The 18,495-nt window shown below is 41.2% G+C and overlaps 1 protein-coding gene across 21 annotated transcripts in view; it reads left to right on the forward strand.

Moving 5' to 3' along the window:
- Positions 1–18,495, forward strand: part of ANK2 (ankyrin 2) — a 338,318-nt gene that overhangs the window by 273,551 nt on the left and 46,272 nt on the right. For 9 of the 21 annotated variants that reach the window (XM_048508918.1, XM_048508924.1, XM_048508917.1 and 6 more), the window contains 10 exons: positions 888–990; positions 2,731–2,834; positions 5,964–6,005; positions 7,402–7,437; positions 9,717–9,941; positions 11,665–11,763; positions 12,864–13,018; positions 16,244–16,455; positions 17,247–17,451; positions 17,765–17,861. In XM_048508918.1, coding sequence (XP_048364875.1) covers positions 888–990; positions 2,731–2,834; positions 5,964–6,005; positions 7,402–7,437; positions 9,717–9,941; positions 11,665–11,763; positions 12,864–13,018; positions 16,244–16,455; positions 17,247–17,451; positions 17,765–17,861 — 1,278 coding nt within the window. The remainder of the gene's footprint in view (positions 1–887; positions 991–2,730; positions 2,835–5,963; positions 6,006–7,401; positions 7,438–9,716; positions 9,942–11,664; positions 11,764–12,863; positions 13,019–16,243; positions 16,456–17,246; positions 17,452–17,764; positions 17,862–18,495) is intronic. The other 12 variants (XM_048508931.1, XM_048508927.1, XM_048508929.1 and 9 more) reach the window with 7 other exon arrangements.

Raw genomic sequence — 18,495 nt, forward strand, 5'->3', positions numbered from 1 at the left:
CATCAGTTGACAATGAGTGCTACCTTCATAAATTATACTGACTCCATAAATTATGCAGCCCTGTCACAACTACATGCTTGGCCAGTTCCCAACATTAGTATATTTCTAGGAATATTGCTCGCAAGCCTTCACACATATAAATTCTATTCTAGTAATAAGCTTCAGCTTTAGAACAAATATTTAAAATACCTTGTTGTGTAGCAGGAACCGCAAATGGCTTTATATGTTTGGTGTTTTTGAGATGGCAACACTTCAACCAATCAGATTTCGTGTTGTTGTGTGGCTTATTTTTGCTTCGCACTTCGCATTGCTGCTGCAAATGGTACCCTATGGTGGTGTGTGTACATATGAAAGTGACAGTGCTCTTGTTTTAGTGCTTATTTGTCAATGCTGTTTTGTGTAAAAAGGAGGAGAGTTGCATTACACAGAAAGCATATGGCAGACCATGGATTATTTTTATGTGTACCTTCCAGGGGACAAAATATAACTTATCATTGATATTTACCAAGCCCATTTAAGTTATTGTTTTCTGGATAGTTCTTTGAAATTATGAATTGATAAACAATAATTTCTTCAACAGGATAAAGTAAGAATTCTTGTGTTACTTTAAGTGTAAGGGCTGTGATTTGTAGAAGTATTTTAGGCCAAAGAGTGAACAATTCATGATTTTGTAGGATTCCATTAGAATCAGTAAAAAAGAGAATGAAGGACAGGGAGTGATGTCATTACAAAAGTGGAAGGTTTTTATTGCACGTTTAAAATCACACCCCCCCTGGAAGTTACACTGTCTTTGCTAATAGCATGCTTTTTTCACTCCCCTGCTGTGCTCACAATACCATCTTCACAACACCATCTGATAACTGCTGATAATGTTGCCAACCTACCAGCCTGCGATCCTTCAGTTCAGACAGGTCCCATACGCTGAGCCACACCTCCTACATGAGGGACAGTACCATGATTGATGACACGGTCATCATCCCCAGCCACCAGGTGAGATTTTTATGGTCCTTTCACCGACCTATCATACCAGTAATTTTACTGTTGCAATCTTTGATTTATCATTGTGAGTTTTCACTGTCTGGACTATACCAACAGTGCAATCCTATACTGCAGTCTAAGACTGTTGACTGGAGTAATTATGTGAAGGATTACACTGCAAGCAGCTCTATCAGTTCTGTGAATTCCACAGATATTTATTTTGTTTGAGCTTGTCCAGCTTTATATTTTTATCTATTTGAATCAGTGTCCCATATTTTTCAAAATAATCAGCGCCTTCTTTTAACACAACAGTTCTTTATACAGAGATTGACTTAACCCAGTTCTGGTTCATTCGTTAACTAATGTGAAGAAATTTTTACATTGTATTTCATATGCTTCTTTCCATGTCTACGATCAAAGCTTTAAAATCAAATTGCAGTTTGTTGAGACAAATCATTCCATAGCATAGACCAGGGGTAGGGAACCTGCGGCTCTCCAGATGTTCAGGAACTACAATTCCCATCAGCCTCTATCAGCATGGCCAATTGGCCATGCTGGTAGGGGCTGATGGGAATTGTAGTTCCAGAACATCTGGAGAGCTGCAGGTTCCCTACCCCTGGCATAGACTAATATATTTGCCATTTATTTAAAGAGATATTTGCCTATGTAACAGTCAGACTATACTGGGTTTATGTGTTAATGCACATTATTTTACAAATTTAATCTCTTTTGTTAGTTGATTGAGTCCAGCCAGCTTTTTCACTCAGTCTTGTCCAGTCCCCTATTACCACTCCTGCCCCATATGGTTTTTATCCATGTAGATCCCATGTTTTCCAGCAAAGCAGTTGTGTTGGTCAAAGGTGGTTCCTCCCTTTTTCATCAGTGAAAAAGCTGGTTGGTTCCTATCCAATAATATGATATCAGCAAATGTGTACATATGTCACATTATTTCACAAAGAGGTGGATCCTAACCATGTTTTCTGATAGAAGCCAACAGTTCTGCAATACTTTCCCCCCACTGCAAATCTTCAGTTTACTGACCTTGGTATTCTGTGGGTATTCAGTTATCAGTGGTATTCCACTGATGGAAGCCTGATTTTTTTTGGCGGGGGGGGAACAGTCTGTAGCAGGCAGGTGATAGCAGGGAGGGGATGTTACTTAAACAAGTTCACACTAGATCCAAGCCAGCGTAATATTAAAAATATATCAAAGAAACAGATGATAGAATCAGTCAACACACACGGACACGCACACACACACACACAGAAAATATATGACTTATAAGATTGAAGATATATACAAAAAGAATATACTGGAATAAAAATCATTAGAATGTGGTGGAACAAACTAAGGTATGTTTGTCTCCCCTCCCCGCCCCCTGCCCCCCATTAATGTATGTTAACCAAGATTATTCAGAACTTCATATTTCCTTCTTCATTCTTCTTTGAGACGGACAATTTCAGTTCTTTCACCAGTTCCACAATTTTGTACATTTCTTGGAGCCAGTTTTTGTAGCATGTACTTCTGTACTGGCACATGCCATTAACGGGCATTAAAAGTCATGTCCTTCGTACATTCCATAGAAAGCCTTGATATTTTTATAGATCTTTGTGCTTGATCTAGCAGGATTTAAAAGCTGGTTATTAATTAATGCATTCATTTCCTTTGAATTGAAATTTGTCACTTTTTTCTTTTTTTCTTTTGGATAAATGGTTTAAGTAATAACAATATTACATTGTTTTGCATTTCCAGGTATCTACATTGGCTAAAGAAGGTGAGAGAACGTCATATCGCTTAAGCTGGAGTCCCGACAATCTGGACAATGTTACTATTTCTGCTAGCCCTATTCATTCTGGGTAAGTAATCCAGAGTAGAAGAGGCAGATAATTACAGCAATCCTAAAAGTTTGAACTAAAACTTAGTTTGGATGCAGGTGTTACCCTGTCTGAATTTCAAAAGTTCTAACCATTCTGATTAAAGGGTTCACCCACACATCAAGTTTAAACTAGTTTCCAACAGATCTAACCATTATTTATCTCCCACAGAACCCTGGGCATTGTGGTTTCCTATTGACAGAGCATTCTTTGTTGGAGAACCCCAATATATTCACAAAATCATATTGTCCAGAGTTCCTTTGGTATGAGCCTCAGTAGTTAAATATGTTTGAAACTGCTTAAAATTACTAATGTGACTGTGCCTTAAACCAGATCAAAGATACCTGAATATAGTTGCAAGTTTGTCTCACAATCTGTATGTTTACTGAAAAGTTGTGAGCTTTTTAGAAAGTGGAGGTTTTGTATCAGGTAATAGCTTCTAATATCAAGTACCATTTATACTCGTGTATAAGCCGACTCGTGTATAAGCCGAGGCACCTAATTTTACTACCAAAACCTGGGAAAATGTATTGACTCGCGTATAAGCCGAAGGTGGGAAGCCGGGAGGCAGAGGGAGTTCCTTATTTGGGCAGTGACTCCCCCTGATGTTATTGCCCAAATAAGGAGCTCCCTCCACCTCCTGGCTGCCTGGGCTTCCTCAAACCCAGCCAGGAGGTGGAGGGAGCTCCTTATCTGGGCAGTGACATCAGGGGAAGTCACTGCCCAAATAAAAAGCTCCCTCTGCCTCCCAGGTTTGAGGAAGCCCAGCCAGCCAGGGTTCCCCTTCACCCTCTGAGGAGGGCAGCAACATGCGGCTTGTGCAGCTGCAGGGAGGTCATCCCAGCCACGCCTCCAGCCTCGGCAGAGGCCTGAAGAGCCGGCTGGTAAGCAGTAACTCGTGTATAAGCCTAGGGGACATTTTTCAGCCTTAAAACGGCTGAAAAACTCAGCTTATACGCGAGTATATACGGTAATAGCTTCTAGTTTTACTGTCTCTGTCATGATACTATTTGATAGAAGTAGCATTTCAGATGGTTGGCAGCTTTAACAGGTTTTCACTGGTTTGCAGGTATAGAATTGAACAGAGTGAACTGCTAGGACAATGCGGGGCTTAGAAACAGCTTTATTTCTGCTGAATGATACAAAGCTCCAGCAACTAAGAGGCGGAGCTACCAGCGGGTCGGGGGGTGCACGTTGCACCTCCTCTGTCCCCCCACGGCGCCACCCCACACTTACCTTTGTGAAACAGTGTAGGCTGGAGAAGCGGCCTGTTCCCTTCAGGCTGAAAATGGCCTGATGGAAACTACACTTCCCAGGAGACTTCCCAGGGTCTCATGGGAAGTGTAGTTCTCACCAGGCCATTTTCAGCCTGAAGGGAACAGGCTGCTTCTCCAGCCTTCACTAAGGTAAGAGGGGCAGGGCGCCACCGGGGGGCGGGGGGGAAAGCACAGAGTGCGCACTGGGTGCACTCTGGCCCTGCTACACTTCTCAACTAAACGGATCTTCCCATTCATTCTCTGGAGAGGACATATTCATAGCATGTCCAGACTGCACATGTGAAGCTGCTCTTCCACACCGATGCAAGCAAGGAAACTGGCACTGATAGGTCTTCAGTATGTGCGACAGAACACCCACTGAGCTCATAATTGGGCACGAGTGCAGAAACAATAAAGTATACCATTGTTTAATTAAGTCATATAACTATTTAATCCAGTATTATAAATGCGATTGTTTCATGACCAATTATAAATTGAGTCCTTATTTGATTAACAATTCTTGGAAATCTTTAATATGATTCTTGCAGTCTGCATTTTTGGTTAAAAATACGAGTATTTAAATATTTTGGCAGACACCGAGTTCACATCAGCATCCTTTCATGACCGAATGTAATGCTGTTCCATTGAATTACAGATGATTTTTTTTCATATTTATGTCCTAGATCATATTTTAGAAGCCTCAAATTTAATTTCTAACAGGCTTGCGGCTACAAAAGATTTGGATATGTATCTGATTTGGAAGGAGTGACAGTAGCAGCTTGAGGGAGGAATGAAACTGAAATAACAGATGGTCCTTACATCAATAGTGACGTATTCTGGCATGTGGAAAGTTTATCAGTCGACAGCTGTATATTTAGTATTAGATACCATATCTGATATTGGCCAGATTTTTTTAAGTACACCAAAAATAAATAGAATTCAGTTAATGTTACCCAATAAAAAAGTATTTGAAATTCGAGGATGCCAAATACAGAGCCACTACATACAATTTATCCTGATCCAGTGGTTGTGAGTGCAGTTTCTTCTTCCTTTGCAAAGGAATTCAATACAGGTGCAGTGTCTTCTACTGAAATGAATGCAGAAAGAATTCAAGGCAGGTGAGCTACATGTATGCATTACAGCTCATTCCTGGAACACTAGATTACACTTGGGCAACCCCATCAAATGGGCTGGGTGCCCAGCCGCAGCACCAAGGCCAGGCTGACCCACTGTTCCTATGAAGGCTTCCTGGCAACACGGGAAGGCTTGAAAGGCACAAAAAAAAGCATCCCCACTGCTGAGAAGCCCCCAATGAGCTTAAGGAATTTACACCACCTTTTCAGTAGCATAAGTCCTAAGCCTGGGCCGTAACATAGGCAGTGTCTGGGAGGGAGCCGATTAGTGTGAGCTCTTGGCCGTGGCCGTGCCCTGGACCACCCCTGCTACACCAGCAGCGACAGCGGGAGCGTAGGGATGCTGGCTCCACGTTCCACCACTGGAGGGGGGGGCTCAGCTGCATGCTGATGGATTCGCTCCTTCACCAGGGCAAGTGCTCTGGGGAGGGCAAATCTGCTGGTGTGGCTGCACGCTATTTCTACTGGCAGAGTGAGCCTCCCCCGACTCCTTTGGACGTCGCTGAAAGTCTGGATCTCTGCTGTTCTAGTAGGTTAGCAAATGGAGTATATATATTTTTTGTTTGGTCCCATTTTATGTATGATTAAAGGAATTGCTTACAATAGTAGTAGTTTAATAACTGGTATTAAATATTTAACACTGAATGTGAAGTGTCTCAATTCTGAGTGGTAGTGAACAACTAGTATGAAAATCGACAAATAATTAGAGTTATCATTCTTAGCTGCCTGGCTTCAAAAAAGGAGATTGGATCATTGCTAACAAGGTAAACCATATTTCTTGTTTTTCTCCAAAGTGGTGTCTCCCATCTCCCTCCAAATGGCAGTGAAAACAGGACCTAGCAGCCACCAACTAAAAGTTCTCAACAACTGTTTCAAATAAAAGGCTTCTCATCTTCTGAAAAGCCACCTGCTGATTTTTACTGTGTTTATAAATAAATAAATACTCTCTTAGGAAGCCGCTCTCATGAGAGCATGGGAGGAAGGAATCTGTGTGAGAAAATCACAAGCTGTAGTCGATCATGGAAGAGAAAACTATAACGGTGTAAGAATTAGTGTAAAATACCAAAAAGCCAGATCAGTGTGAACCACTTAAAAAAAAATGCAGGAACTTGAAACATAACTCTGAAACTCAGAAAAAAGGGGTTATGAAAAAAGACAACTGAGATTGTAGGAGAGATCTTTGGTTTCGTCCTGAGGGCCAAATAACACGAGATTTTTTTTAATGAGCTGAGTTTAGGCTCTCTAAAATATTCTATGCACACAAACGTCCCAAATGAAGCAAGTAAAACTTCCCCTGCACCTGTTTCTGCTCAGAAAAATTATGCTGAAAGTCAAGAGCCCCTCTTTTCCCTGCACTGTGGCCTTAAGCTGAATTGGAGCCCCTTCAGACTTGAAGCTACTTTCCCTGTAACTGCTGTGTGGCTACACAGAAAATGAATCAGGTCCAGGGCTCGTGCAGTTTGACTCTTTAAAATCCCGTGCTTTTCAAGCTCAGAGTATTTAATGTGACCAGACTCTCCATGAAATTGAATTTGAAATATGCCACCGAACAGTTCCAGTATCCTATTACTACACTGTCACTGCCACCTAATATATGATTACTGTCTTGCTGGGGGGAGGGAGGAAGGATCTCTTAAAAAGCATGGCACAAAACAATTCTTCTGTAAATCAAGATATCTGATGACAAAAATTATGTGCCACGAGTCTACCATGCTGAGACCACCGAAAAGTTCTTAATTCTGCTTGGCATTGCACAGAATATGAGTAATGGTGAAAACGTTCTTATTCTGTGCCCCAGCCGTGGATCAACCTATGTAACTGTCACCTGAATACACAAAGCTGGCATGAAGATGCTGTATAAACATGTGCTTGGGTGCAGTGGTCAGTATAATTAAGTGCTTTTTAGGTGACATCTAGATTAGGATGGATCCATCCCATAATCCTAAATATTCGCATTCACTGGAGCGTTCAGGATTATGCATAGAGGAACACCGGTTTCATGCAAGCTTTGCTTTTGTATATACTCTTCATAATCTTCGTTAACGTAGTCACTTTACATCTTTCCATTTGTAGGTAAAAGCATCTTATCTTTCTTCTTTTATTTCATTCATTCATCCATTCTTTTTTTTTTGTTTTGCTAAATTATCTCTTCTGTTGCAGCCACTCCTCTCCATGTTTTGACCATGACAACAGCAGGTGAACTTATATATAATTTCGTTTTTAATACTTTATTTCACCCTTCCTCTTCTTCTTTGTTCATTCACCTCAGGATGCTCTGGTACACCAATACTATTCCTTTTTTTTTGCAAAGCAGAAAGACTTTTGTCTCTCCTTGGAACACATAGCTGTTGGCATTATTTAAGAACTCCCGGTGTAGACTAGAAGAAAAGTGTTTAGCACTGTACAAGTCCATAAGAAACCTCCCAAAACTTCCCAAGTGCACTTATTTTCTTATACCGCTCCTTTAAAAGTTTGCAAGCAATCAGATGTCTGAAGGCACTGATTGAAAAATTGGGAAAAATCTTTTTTGTGTTTACTGGAATACTTGTAACATTTCCAGGGAAACAAGATTCACTCTGCAATTAATTGAGCTATGAACTGTTATTGTAGACTATTTGTATTATATCTGCTTTTCTTCAGAAACTTCTTACTTTCATCAGGTTATAAGATGTAGCCAGTTTGCAAATGGCTCTAACTATTAAATTCTGGTTTCAGCTTAATATCCCAAAGATCAGTTTGGGTTACTTTCTGTAACCTTCACCAAAGTTTCCACTCTCATTGAATTTTAATTAAGCATTTGATTGGCCTCTGCTTTTGCTGCCTCTCTAAAATTTTGCCCATTTGTATGCTCAGGAAATGCTGAAGCAGCCTGATCAACCTGTTTTGAAGCTAATATTTCCCACTGTGACTAACTCTGAATGCTGCTATCTCCTTGTTTCCTGCATTAAACAGTAATTTTGACTAACTGGAAGATGTTAAACACAGGACTGTGGTTGATATTGTCCAGCAAGGGCTGTTGTCTCCATTTACGCGACAAGAAGCATGCCTTTCCACCCAACTAAAGTGCCAACCTGCCTGAATTAATCTTGTATAGTTCTTCCTATTGTACATATTGGTATAAGATGTAGGAGTTTCCCACTAGGTGATTATGTTCCAAAGTGTGACATCCCCTGTACTTTCTGAAGATCATTTGCAGTGCCCCCCCACCCCCACCAGCTTGTTCTTTCATGCAAATATTAATAGGCAAGAGATCTACTAGGAAAAACACCTGGAGAAGGGCAGCCGAAACTGTTCATGTGGCATCTGAGATGCATGGTTTGCTTCAGAATAGCCAGTTGTGGGCTCCTGATGGTCATTTCCATGGTTTGCTTGAACTGTTGGGTGTAATTGCATGTGGAACCAACTGGGAAGGGGCTGAAGGGTGATTCAGAAAGCAGAAATTGCATTTCTTTTTGATATAACGTGTTTACAAAACAATATTTATATAAAGTATGAAAAGATTTTGTTTTACCGGTTCTGAGGTAACGAGGAAAGACAAAAGAAAGCAAACCAGATGAGATAAGGGAATGAGGAGGCATTTGTCCATCCCCTCAGCAGTACCCATCATATGGACATGTGTTCATACTCAACTGCTTTCTTTGAAGGAGACCTTCCTCAGTTGCATGAACGAAGAAGAAAATAATTGAATGCAACCTCTAGTGTATGGATGACATAATGTGTAGCTAACAAAAAGGAACTAAAAACCCCAGCTAAATTTCTTTCCCTCTGCAATATCCTCTGCTTTATTTATGATTTACTGAACACTTTCCCTCCAAATAATATGAATGTAATAATAGTTGTTATTTTATTATAACAATAGCAGACATATATCAAATATCATAGATCAATATAGCCAAGGATGACTCCAATGAGGGGTGCAGTTCTATAGTGCCACCTATTGAAACTATTTAATTTCAAACCATAGAATACTATCGGTTTCACCAGATATGGATATCAACATATCTGCTTGCTATATACAATTAGAATATATATATTTTCTTCCTTACTTCTATTTTCACTTTTACTAAAAAGTGATAGAGGAATTATGGATGTAATTGATAAGACCTTTTTTGTCCAAGCTGAGGGCATACGGCAGTACCCACCCATATCCGCACCTTTGATCAATATGGATATCAACATGTCTGCTTGCTGTATACCATTAGAATATATATATTCCTGACTTCTACTTTTGCTTTTACTAAAAAAAGAAAAGAAAAGAAACAACATAATAGATAGAGGAATCATTGATATATTTGATAAGATCCTTTTTCCAATCTGGGAGCACAGGGTAGCATGCATCCACAAGAACACCTTTGACCAATAGCAATGGGCCACTATGGGTACATGTATTTATTAAACTGAAAGAAAAATCTGTATCGTTGCATGTATTGAGATTTACTTCTGAAGCCCCCCTAATGCTCCTTCCCAATTTTCAGTTTCCTGGTCAGTTTCATGGTGGATGCTCGAGGTGGAGCTATGCGGGGTTGCAGACACAATGGGCTCCGAATCATTATTCCGCCTCGGAAATGCACTGCTCCAACACGAGTCACCTGCAGGCTGGTCAAGCGCCACAGATTGGCCACAATGCCCCCTATGGTTGAAGGAGAAGGCCTGGCTAGCCGTCTGATTGAAGTAGGACCCTCTGGTGCTCAGTTCCTTGGGTAAGATTTTTTTGATTGCTGAAATGAAAAACAAAATAAATCATTTCTTTTGTTTGTGAATCATCTGTGGCAGCTCCGCACTTCAGCACTAAGGCCCCTTCCGCACATGTAGAATAATGCACTTTCAATCACTTTCAGTGTACTTTGATACTGGATTTTACTGTGCGGAATAGCAAAATCCACTTTCAAACAATTGTGAAAGTCAGTTGAAAGTGCATCATTCTGCATGTGCGGAAGGGGCCTTAGAGCCAAAAAATAGAATAGCAAATTTGTGACAGCACAAGGTAAACACGATTAGGCTAGCAGCAATTTAGTCAGCTTGTATGCCTTTTCATTTAAAGTGCTGGTAGCTACAACTCAAGGTTTGGTGCGCTTCCTGGAGTATGTTCGTTTAATATTTGTTGAGCTATTAACAAAGCATCACTTTACAATCATAGACAATGAGATATTTAATTTTTAATTTTGGATAACCAGTAGCCGCTTTTGTTGGAGAAGCAAACTGAATTCCTGTTGAAAGGGACAAAGTAACCTGAAGCTCCTTTCAAGAGGAACTTGTCTGTGGGTGTTTCAGTCATTGTGTGGGACTGCCCGGGAAGCACAAACCTGTGATTTTTCTGGGGCTGTGACAATAGCACAACTTGGAATATTTCCATCATTATTTATATTGCCGTAACCCACAGAAAAGATCAGACCTGCATTTGACTTAGCATTTTTTCATGCTGAAACTAGCAGTTTTAACACTTTTATTTGATCAGTAATCTCCCCCCTCCTTTATCAATTGTGGCATCCAAAGAATGGATGATCAGAGGAAACCCTTCTGCTTAGAGTGGATGGCTTCAGCTGCAAAGAGGCAAAATGAAGAAGACGCAAAAGGGGAACAGCTTAAAATATGTTGGGAAACAAATCAAATATGCTAAAGGCTTGTCACCCACATTAGTCAGCCAGCTGTTTTCTCAATTGATTAATTAATATTAGCTCCAGGGGATGGGATTTAAGAAATAATTGGATATGATTTAGCAATTTAGTCTTCAGTGCCAGAAAGGTAGGAACGCTTCAGTTCGTTAGAGGAATTAAAAGAATATCAAGCTATAGGCAAACAGATATCTATAACGAAGGGGTTGCTTCTGTCACTTACATGAAACTCCGTTTGTTTGACATTATGTTCAGAACTAGATTTTTTCAATAAAAGCTTCAAATCCGAAATAAACTATCCATTGGCTGTTACATTTTTCAGTTCTTCCCTTCCTCGGTTTATCTGCTTCTTCTCCTTCCAGTAGAGCCACAGTGCGCTCAACATTTTCCCCCCTGTCAGTCAAGGAATATTGATGAAAACTCAGTGCGTAATGGGAGTTTTCATACTGTTTGTTGAGGCCTTGTCTTGTACCACTGGGCACTTTTCTGGGTGGCGTCCTGGCAGTGAAATCAGAGTCACTGAACACTTCTTGCCAAGCCAAATCTTAAGTTCACTGCACCTGTAGAACAACTGGATCTTGCTCCCATTAATATCAGCAGCAAAGTTAACATACCACAGAACTTAATGAGGACAAGATGAGGTTCGAATTCATGGGGGCTCATTTTGTTGATTCTAAACAAATCATGGCAGAAACCTGTTCAGTGTCCAGCCTAATTCCACTCTGAGCAAACAGTGGCAATGGGTTCTGGAAAAAGAAAACATAAAGCGTATTTATTTTCTTTCTTTCACTGCTGCTTTGGATGTACTCAGTAAACTTCACCTGCCTACGGCTCCTCCCCCACTTAATGAGGGAGAAAGTTTGGTCAGCCGAATCCTTCAGCTGGGGCCTCCTGGGACCAAATTTCTTGGGTAGGAGAGACTTAAAACAAATTGATGGATGCTGGCCTCCCCCTTCTTCTCCTTCTGCAATATTATTTATTACGTCATTGTGCACATGGCATTGTCCCCTCTCTATGATTTTAAATTTTGTATACCCAACCTTTAGTAGATCATTTTCCGGCCCCTGTGATATGTCGTTTTTGTTTTGGTGATATGTTTGTACCCTTTCTTAAAGCTCCTTGACCTCCGTTTTTGTTTTAGCATGAGAACTTCTTAGTTGTAAACTGTACCAGTTGTTATTGCTGTTATTTATTCAATGTCTGTAGCAAAGCAACCTGGATTGTAACGGAAGGAATCTACTGTAAACTTTTTTTTTTGGCCTCCATTGCCACCAGAACAGGAGTGATATGTTATATGCTGAATATAACATAGTACCTAGCATGATTACATCAGCATACAGAATGGCCAATGTGATTTGTTTAGTTACAACTATTAAATGCAATACATTCATAGTTTTTACCAAAGTTTTTACCAAAGTGGATAATATTTGCTATATTGAATATATATTGCATATGTTCACTAAAGAGCAAAATTTTGATCTTTTTACTAGTAGAAATGCGGAGCCTTTGTATGTTGGGCTTTTTCTCTTTAGTTACTAATTGTGCCAAATAAGTCAGTGGAACCAAATGCTAATTATAATTGATTCAAATTAATGACAAATCCAGTGTTTTTTGAATGGGTCTGCTTTTTCTTCTGCTAGTATATGATCATAACTTTTGTTTGAGGTGTCCATATAGATATATAAAACCAACAGTAGATTCTGCATGACAGTGTGATTGCACAGGCTTCCATGCATCAAAACAAAACTCCAATTGTGCGGATCTTGCTTTTAAAAAATCTGCAGACCCCCATACAAGCCCCTGTCATTTTAGAAGAAATGGAAAGATACATTGGTCCTAGTACAAGTGACAATGCCAAAGGGCTACTCGTGCACATATTTTTGGGATTGCATTCAGGAATGACAAAGAAGCAGGTAGCGTTCCAGGTCACTTTGTAACAGACTGAACCAATCCATATCTAGTTGCTTCCTCGTTGTTGCATTTTAGTAATCTGCTGTGTTGCTGTAATAGGCCTGTGATTGTCGAGATCCCTCACTTTGCGGCTCTACGTGGGAAAGAAAGGGAACTGGTGATCCTGCGCAGTGAGAATGGAGACAACTGGAAGGAACATTTCTGTGAATATACAGAGGATGAGCTGAATGAAATCCTAAATGGGATGGATGAAGGTACCCATTTTGATAGGCAAGGAGCACCCAAAATCTGAAAGCCTCAGAAAGGCTTTCAAAGGACAGCAGCCTTTCTGTTTTACTGCTATTCTTTTGCCACATATACTTTCTGTTTGTATCTTCTGATCACTTCCCATATTGCTAACTATCCAAACCAGTGTGTTTAATGCCCTGTAGTTCAGTGGACAGAAAGATGGACCATACCCAGGTTCAAGTTCAATCAGGATAAAGCCCACAAATTCCTCCTGTGTAGTTTGCTTCTAGGACTGCCTTTTGCCAAATCTTTTTTTCACTAAAAGAAGGATTAGTAGAAGAGAGTCAATAGATCCATCATAGTGAAATGAAGTGGTAGAATTCAGCTTCTGTAGTTTTTGTCCAGCCATTAGTGGCATCAGGAAGGAAAGGCAAGTGAAACATTGAAAGGTTCACTGCAATGAGAAAAGTACTAAAGTTTCCCTGCAGTTTTAAATAGATTGTCTCCCTTTCATGAATGTTGTGATCTCTGTCACATTATGAGCCAAGACTAGCTACTGTTTTGTCCCCCTTTGGTTGCCGCCACCACCGCTTTGGGTAAAAACTAGTGTCCTCCTCTCACGTGGTTGCTTGAAGCCAGCCTTGCAGGTATGTTGCTCGTTTCCCCAGCACTACCTGCTGTCCCTGCTTTCTGAGAAATTAGATCAGATAATCCAAGGCTGTCCCCCGCACACTGGTAATGGCGAGGCGGTGGGTCAAACGCTCATAGTCGGCTTTGTCAAGTGCTGCAGTGAGCTCTAAAAGCACCAGCAATGCCGACCCACCTCAGTCCAACTATTTGACTAAGCTCAGCCATGATGGTGACCGGCATGGTCTCCATCCTGTGGCCGGGATGGAAGCCAGATTAAAATGGATCTAGGGCTGATGTGCCATCCAAGAATATCTGCAGTTGCTCTGTGACTGTTGTTAACCAACTCATCCAGAAATTATAAGTTCAAGACTGGGCCATGGTTGGATGGATCAGAGGGATCCAATGATGGCTTCTTCAAGCAGACATATCACTGTCTCCCTTAGCCACCCTGGGAAAACTCCCTGCTGTATACAATACAAGGAACCTTACACTTCACTTCTGCCTTTCCCCAGCCATGGCAGGCACAGATCAAGGAGAGAGGTGATAGGCTTCACAGCTACTAATACCTTATCAACATCAACCAATGAGAGCAGGCTGAAATGGTCCAATAATGGAGCAGAAGATGGATAAGGGGCCTCCAGTTCTTTTATGGTATCAAGTGTTGCTGACAGATCATGGCGGAGTGCCAAGATTTTGTCTGCAAAAAAGCTCACAGTAACCAGTCCACTAACACTTCTAGATCCCACAGAAAAAGATGTCAGAGATCAAATTACCCTAAACAGTTGAGCTGGGTGAGAGCTAGTGGACTCAATGAAAGCCATGTAGATTTACCCCTTAATACCCTTCACTGCCATCTCATAGGCTTTCAAAAATGTCCTGCAAGGTGTTCTTGAAACTTCGTCTTGAGTCCACGCCAACCTCGGTCTAGGCGTCTCAGCTCCTTCATCATCCAAAGCTCCCCAGGAAGTTATCAGGGGCCTGGCAAATGAGGGAGTCGAGAGTATGGGGAGCAATGTTCTCAATGACCTCAGAGAGCCAGTCATTCTAGTCCTCCAATAGCTTATCAAGGGAACCACCGCTGGGCCTGGGGTCCTGCAGGGCATTCTGGAAACCAATTGGATTCATAAGTCTCCGCGAGTGAGGATAAATAAGGCTGTTGTCAAAACAGGACAGGGCAATGGTGCCAACCTGGGCCTTCAGGACAAAGTGGTCAGACTACGGCACCTCCTTAGAAGAAAGTAAGCCTACGTCTATCCCCATACCAAAGATCAAATCCAGTGTGTGTCCTGCTTAATTTGTGGGAGCTGTGCTAACTTGGGAGGGTCCCAGTGCCACCCTGGAAGACACCAGGTCCACTGCTTAAGATGATGAGGCTAAGTCTTTATGAACGTTGAAGTTCCCCAAGACAATAAACCTGGAGGATCCCAAAGTCCACTCTACAATAACCTCTACCTTGGCAGGCCTTCCACTGGCATTCTTGGCAGCTGGTGCACCAGCAGAATACCCAATCTCTCCCTGACCTCCCACACAATGTCCGCCCATTCAGTTCCAGAGATCTTTGGGCTGCCCTGAAGGAGTAAGCCTTCCAGATGAGCATTGCTCCTCCCCTCCCCCCGGCTCTCTGTCCGGGACTGGTGGATGACCGAGAAACCTGGCAGGGCAAATTTTTTCAGGCAGCAGTTTTCCTTCCCTCACCCAGGTCTTAGTCATACATGCCAGGTCCATATTTTGGGATACAAAATAATTTTGCAGCATTGAGGACTTATTGTTGATGGACCTGGTATTACATAACACCAGTGTCAGAGGAGCTCATAGTTAGTGCTAGCGCTCATGCATTCAGCCTTCAAAGAGGCAGGGTCATTTATCAGCTAAGTGGACTTCTTTTAGTACAGTCAGGTGTAGAGATCCTCCCTCACATATACCTCTACCTTGCCATGTCTTTCTTCTCCTCAGCCAGCACAGATCAACCATCCCCAGCAGTTGATTCTCCAGTGCTTTGTGCATATATTTGTAGTGTAGAGGCCCAAGCAGATATTTTGCATAGTGGAGAAGGACTCTGTGCCATGGACACAGATGACTGGCTGGAGTTGGGGAAGTCTTGACTGGATTGTGCCAGGCAAGAAAAGTATAAAGACAACAGAGGGTTTCTTTTCTCTTTTGCAGCATCTCTGAAGCTTCTTGTGCTGGGTGTATTTCCTCACTTTAGTATACTTCCTGGTGTACAGCTTGTGTTTTGTGTTTCCATCTCTTGGGGTTTGTTGCCCAGAGTCCTGTCCCTGATGCTTGTTCACAGCCCTGGCTCCTCCTCTTCCAGTCACTGACTGGGAAACCATGTGACTGTTATGTCTTATGACTTACTGTCATGTGACTGGGTTATCCCATGACTTTCTTTCACATACCTGCCACAGCGTGTATCCCATGCTTCTGCCTGGGGGTGCAAGATAGCAATTAATTCTGAAAAGATCAGAGAACGCTGCTTTAGATCCATTTGGAGAATCTCCTATTCACCCTTCATTTATTTTCGCATTTTGAAAAATCTCTTTATAACATTTCCTTTCTGAAAACATTAGTGTTTAAAATATTAAATAATAATTGTTTAACTGTGTTCTCTTTTTACTCAGTCCTTGACACTCCTGAAGAGCTAGAGAAGAAACGCATTTGCCGTATTATCACTCGGGATTTCCCACAATACTTTGCTGTGGTATCCCGTATCAAGCAGGATAGCAACCTTATTGGACCTGAGGGAGGTGTCCTGAGCAGTACAGTAGTACCTCAAGTCCAGGCTGTCTTTCCAGAAGGAGCGCTAACCAAGCGCATTCGTGTGGGTCTGCAGGTATGGACCTGTTCATTTCTGTTCAGTCAACTGTGGAATAGTATATATTTTCTCTATAAATAACTATTGCCATAGCCATGCTTACAATATTCTCTCAAAAGCAATGCCTACAGCATATTAAGTTAAAAGCAGCAAAGCAAAATAGTGATTATTTAAATATACATACCTGTTTGTACCAAAAGAATCCATATTGAGTTTATCAGTATCTGATTTCCTGTAACATATTTCATTTTATTTACACCAGTTAACATCTTTCCAAAAATTGTATTTAGAAATTGTAATTAGAATTGTAATCAGTGTAGTTTCACATGGAAATCTTATGGTAGATAGTCTGAACTTGCATTAATAAAATGCTTTGACGGTGCAGTGCGAGGAATGTTAAATTATTCCCAAAGCAAGTTATGTTCTGTAATTAGTGATGTACAGATTGTCACTGTTTTGGTAGTTCCTGTAATCCACTAGCTATGGAATGCCCTCCCTGTTTTCCTATGATTTTAAGATGGGACTAAGGTGGTATCCCATATTGTTGCTTCTGGATAAGAAACAGAATGCAACAATAATGGCAGAAGCTAGAAGCAGCAGAGTGGGCAATACGCCAGCTACCAGTCCCAATGTGAAAAGAGCAGGGGGGAAAATAACAACTAAGGGAACAGATGAGCAAACAAAGGGGGAAGACATTGATGGGTAGCACCAAATGAAAGTTAAAGGAAAGCTGTGCTACAACAAAGTGTTATTGGTAATTGGCAATCATTAACATATGTATTTTTCCCTTTGTCCATGTCTTTGTGTAGGCACAACCTATGCACAATGAACTTATAAGGAAGATTTTAGGCAACAAAGCTACATTCAGCCCTATAGTTACCCTGGAACCCAGGAGAAGAAAATTTCATAAGCCAATAACAATGACTATTCCTGTCCCAAAAGCTTCCAGTGATGTAATGCTTAATGGATATGGGGGAGAAACACCCACACTAAGACTACTGTGCAGTATAACAGGTAGGCTTATGAAATACTTTGATAGCCTGTGCAGAATGATGACATTAAATTCTGGTGTTTGTCAGTGCTTATTGTTCTTTGAAACAAAAAGGATGGGATCCTCTTTTCACAACCAAAAAGGCGATGGCATGGGTTATGAGAGACCTGCATAGTCAAAAGCCATGTGGAACAGAAATAGCAGTAAGGAGGAGAATTGGGCGAGATAGACTAAAACAGTTGGCTGGATCCAACCCAGAGGGTATTTGCTCAAATCCATGTGTACTTAACTTTGTTACAGGGACTCCTCATTGCAGTTTGTCCTCTTTCATTTTAGGTGGAACAACACCTGCTCAGTGGGAAGATATTACAGGAACAACGCCATTAACGTTTGTCAATGAATGTGTTTCCTTCACAACAAATGTATCTGCCAGGTACCACAGCACAAAACAAGAACATTTCATCAGCATTTGAAACTGTACTAAACATTGCATCTTCAGCTTTGGTGCTGTCAGTTCTGACTCATGTGTTTTGACTGCACACGTACATTTTTAGCTTTGCTAAATGTAAAAATTTAGCTAATGTACAGTGCCATCCCAAGTAGAGCTGCACCCTTCTAATTCCTTAGTTGATTTTGAAAGGTATAGCTGTTTTGGTGTAGCTCTCAAGAGAAAAGCTGTTGAAATACTAATAAAATACCATAATTGTAAATTGATGCTGAAAAGCTTTTGGCAAAGTCCAGAATGGGTCGGGGGAGAATACTGCTTTTGAGTAAATAATATGTGATCCATGCCATATATGGGATGGATCTAGATTTGGTTACCTAGTGTCTTCCAGGCCTTGTCACATAGTGCTGACATTACTTCTTTTCACCAAGACCTGGAGACTCAGAGTTTGCTGCAGCTTTGAGTTCAAACAGGACCCATAGCTTTCTTTCCCAGCTAAAGATGATTTCTTGATTGTGGGATTCATAACTCAAAGACTGTAATAGACAACTCTGAATGCTACTGCATATATGTGGCACATTTACAGAAGCTAAAAAAGGACAATTCCATGTTACACCTGGAA

This window comes from Sphaerodactylus townsendi, linkage group LG10, assembly GCF_021028975.2.
Source record: "Sphaerodactylus townsendi isolate TG3544 linkage group LG10, MPM_Stown_v2.3, whole genome shotgun sequence".
NCBI lineage: Eukaryota > Metazoa > Chordata > Lepidosauria > Squamata > Sphaerodactylidae > Sphaerodactylus > Sphaerodactylus townsendi.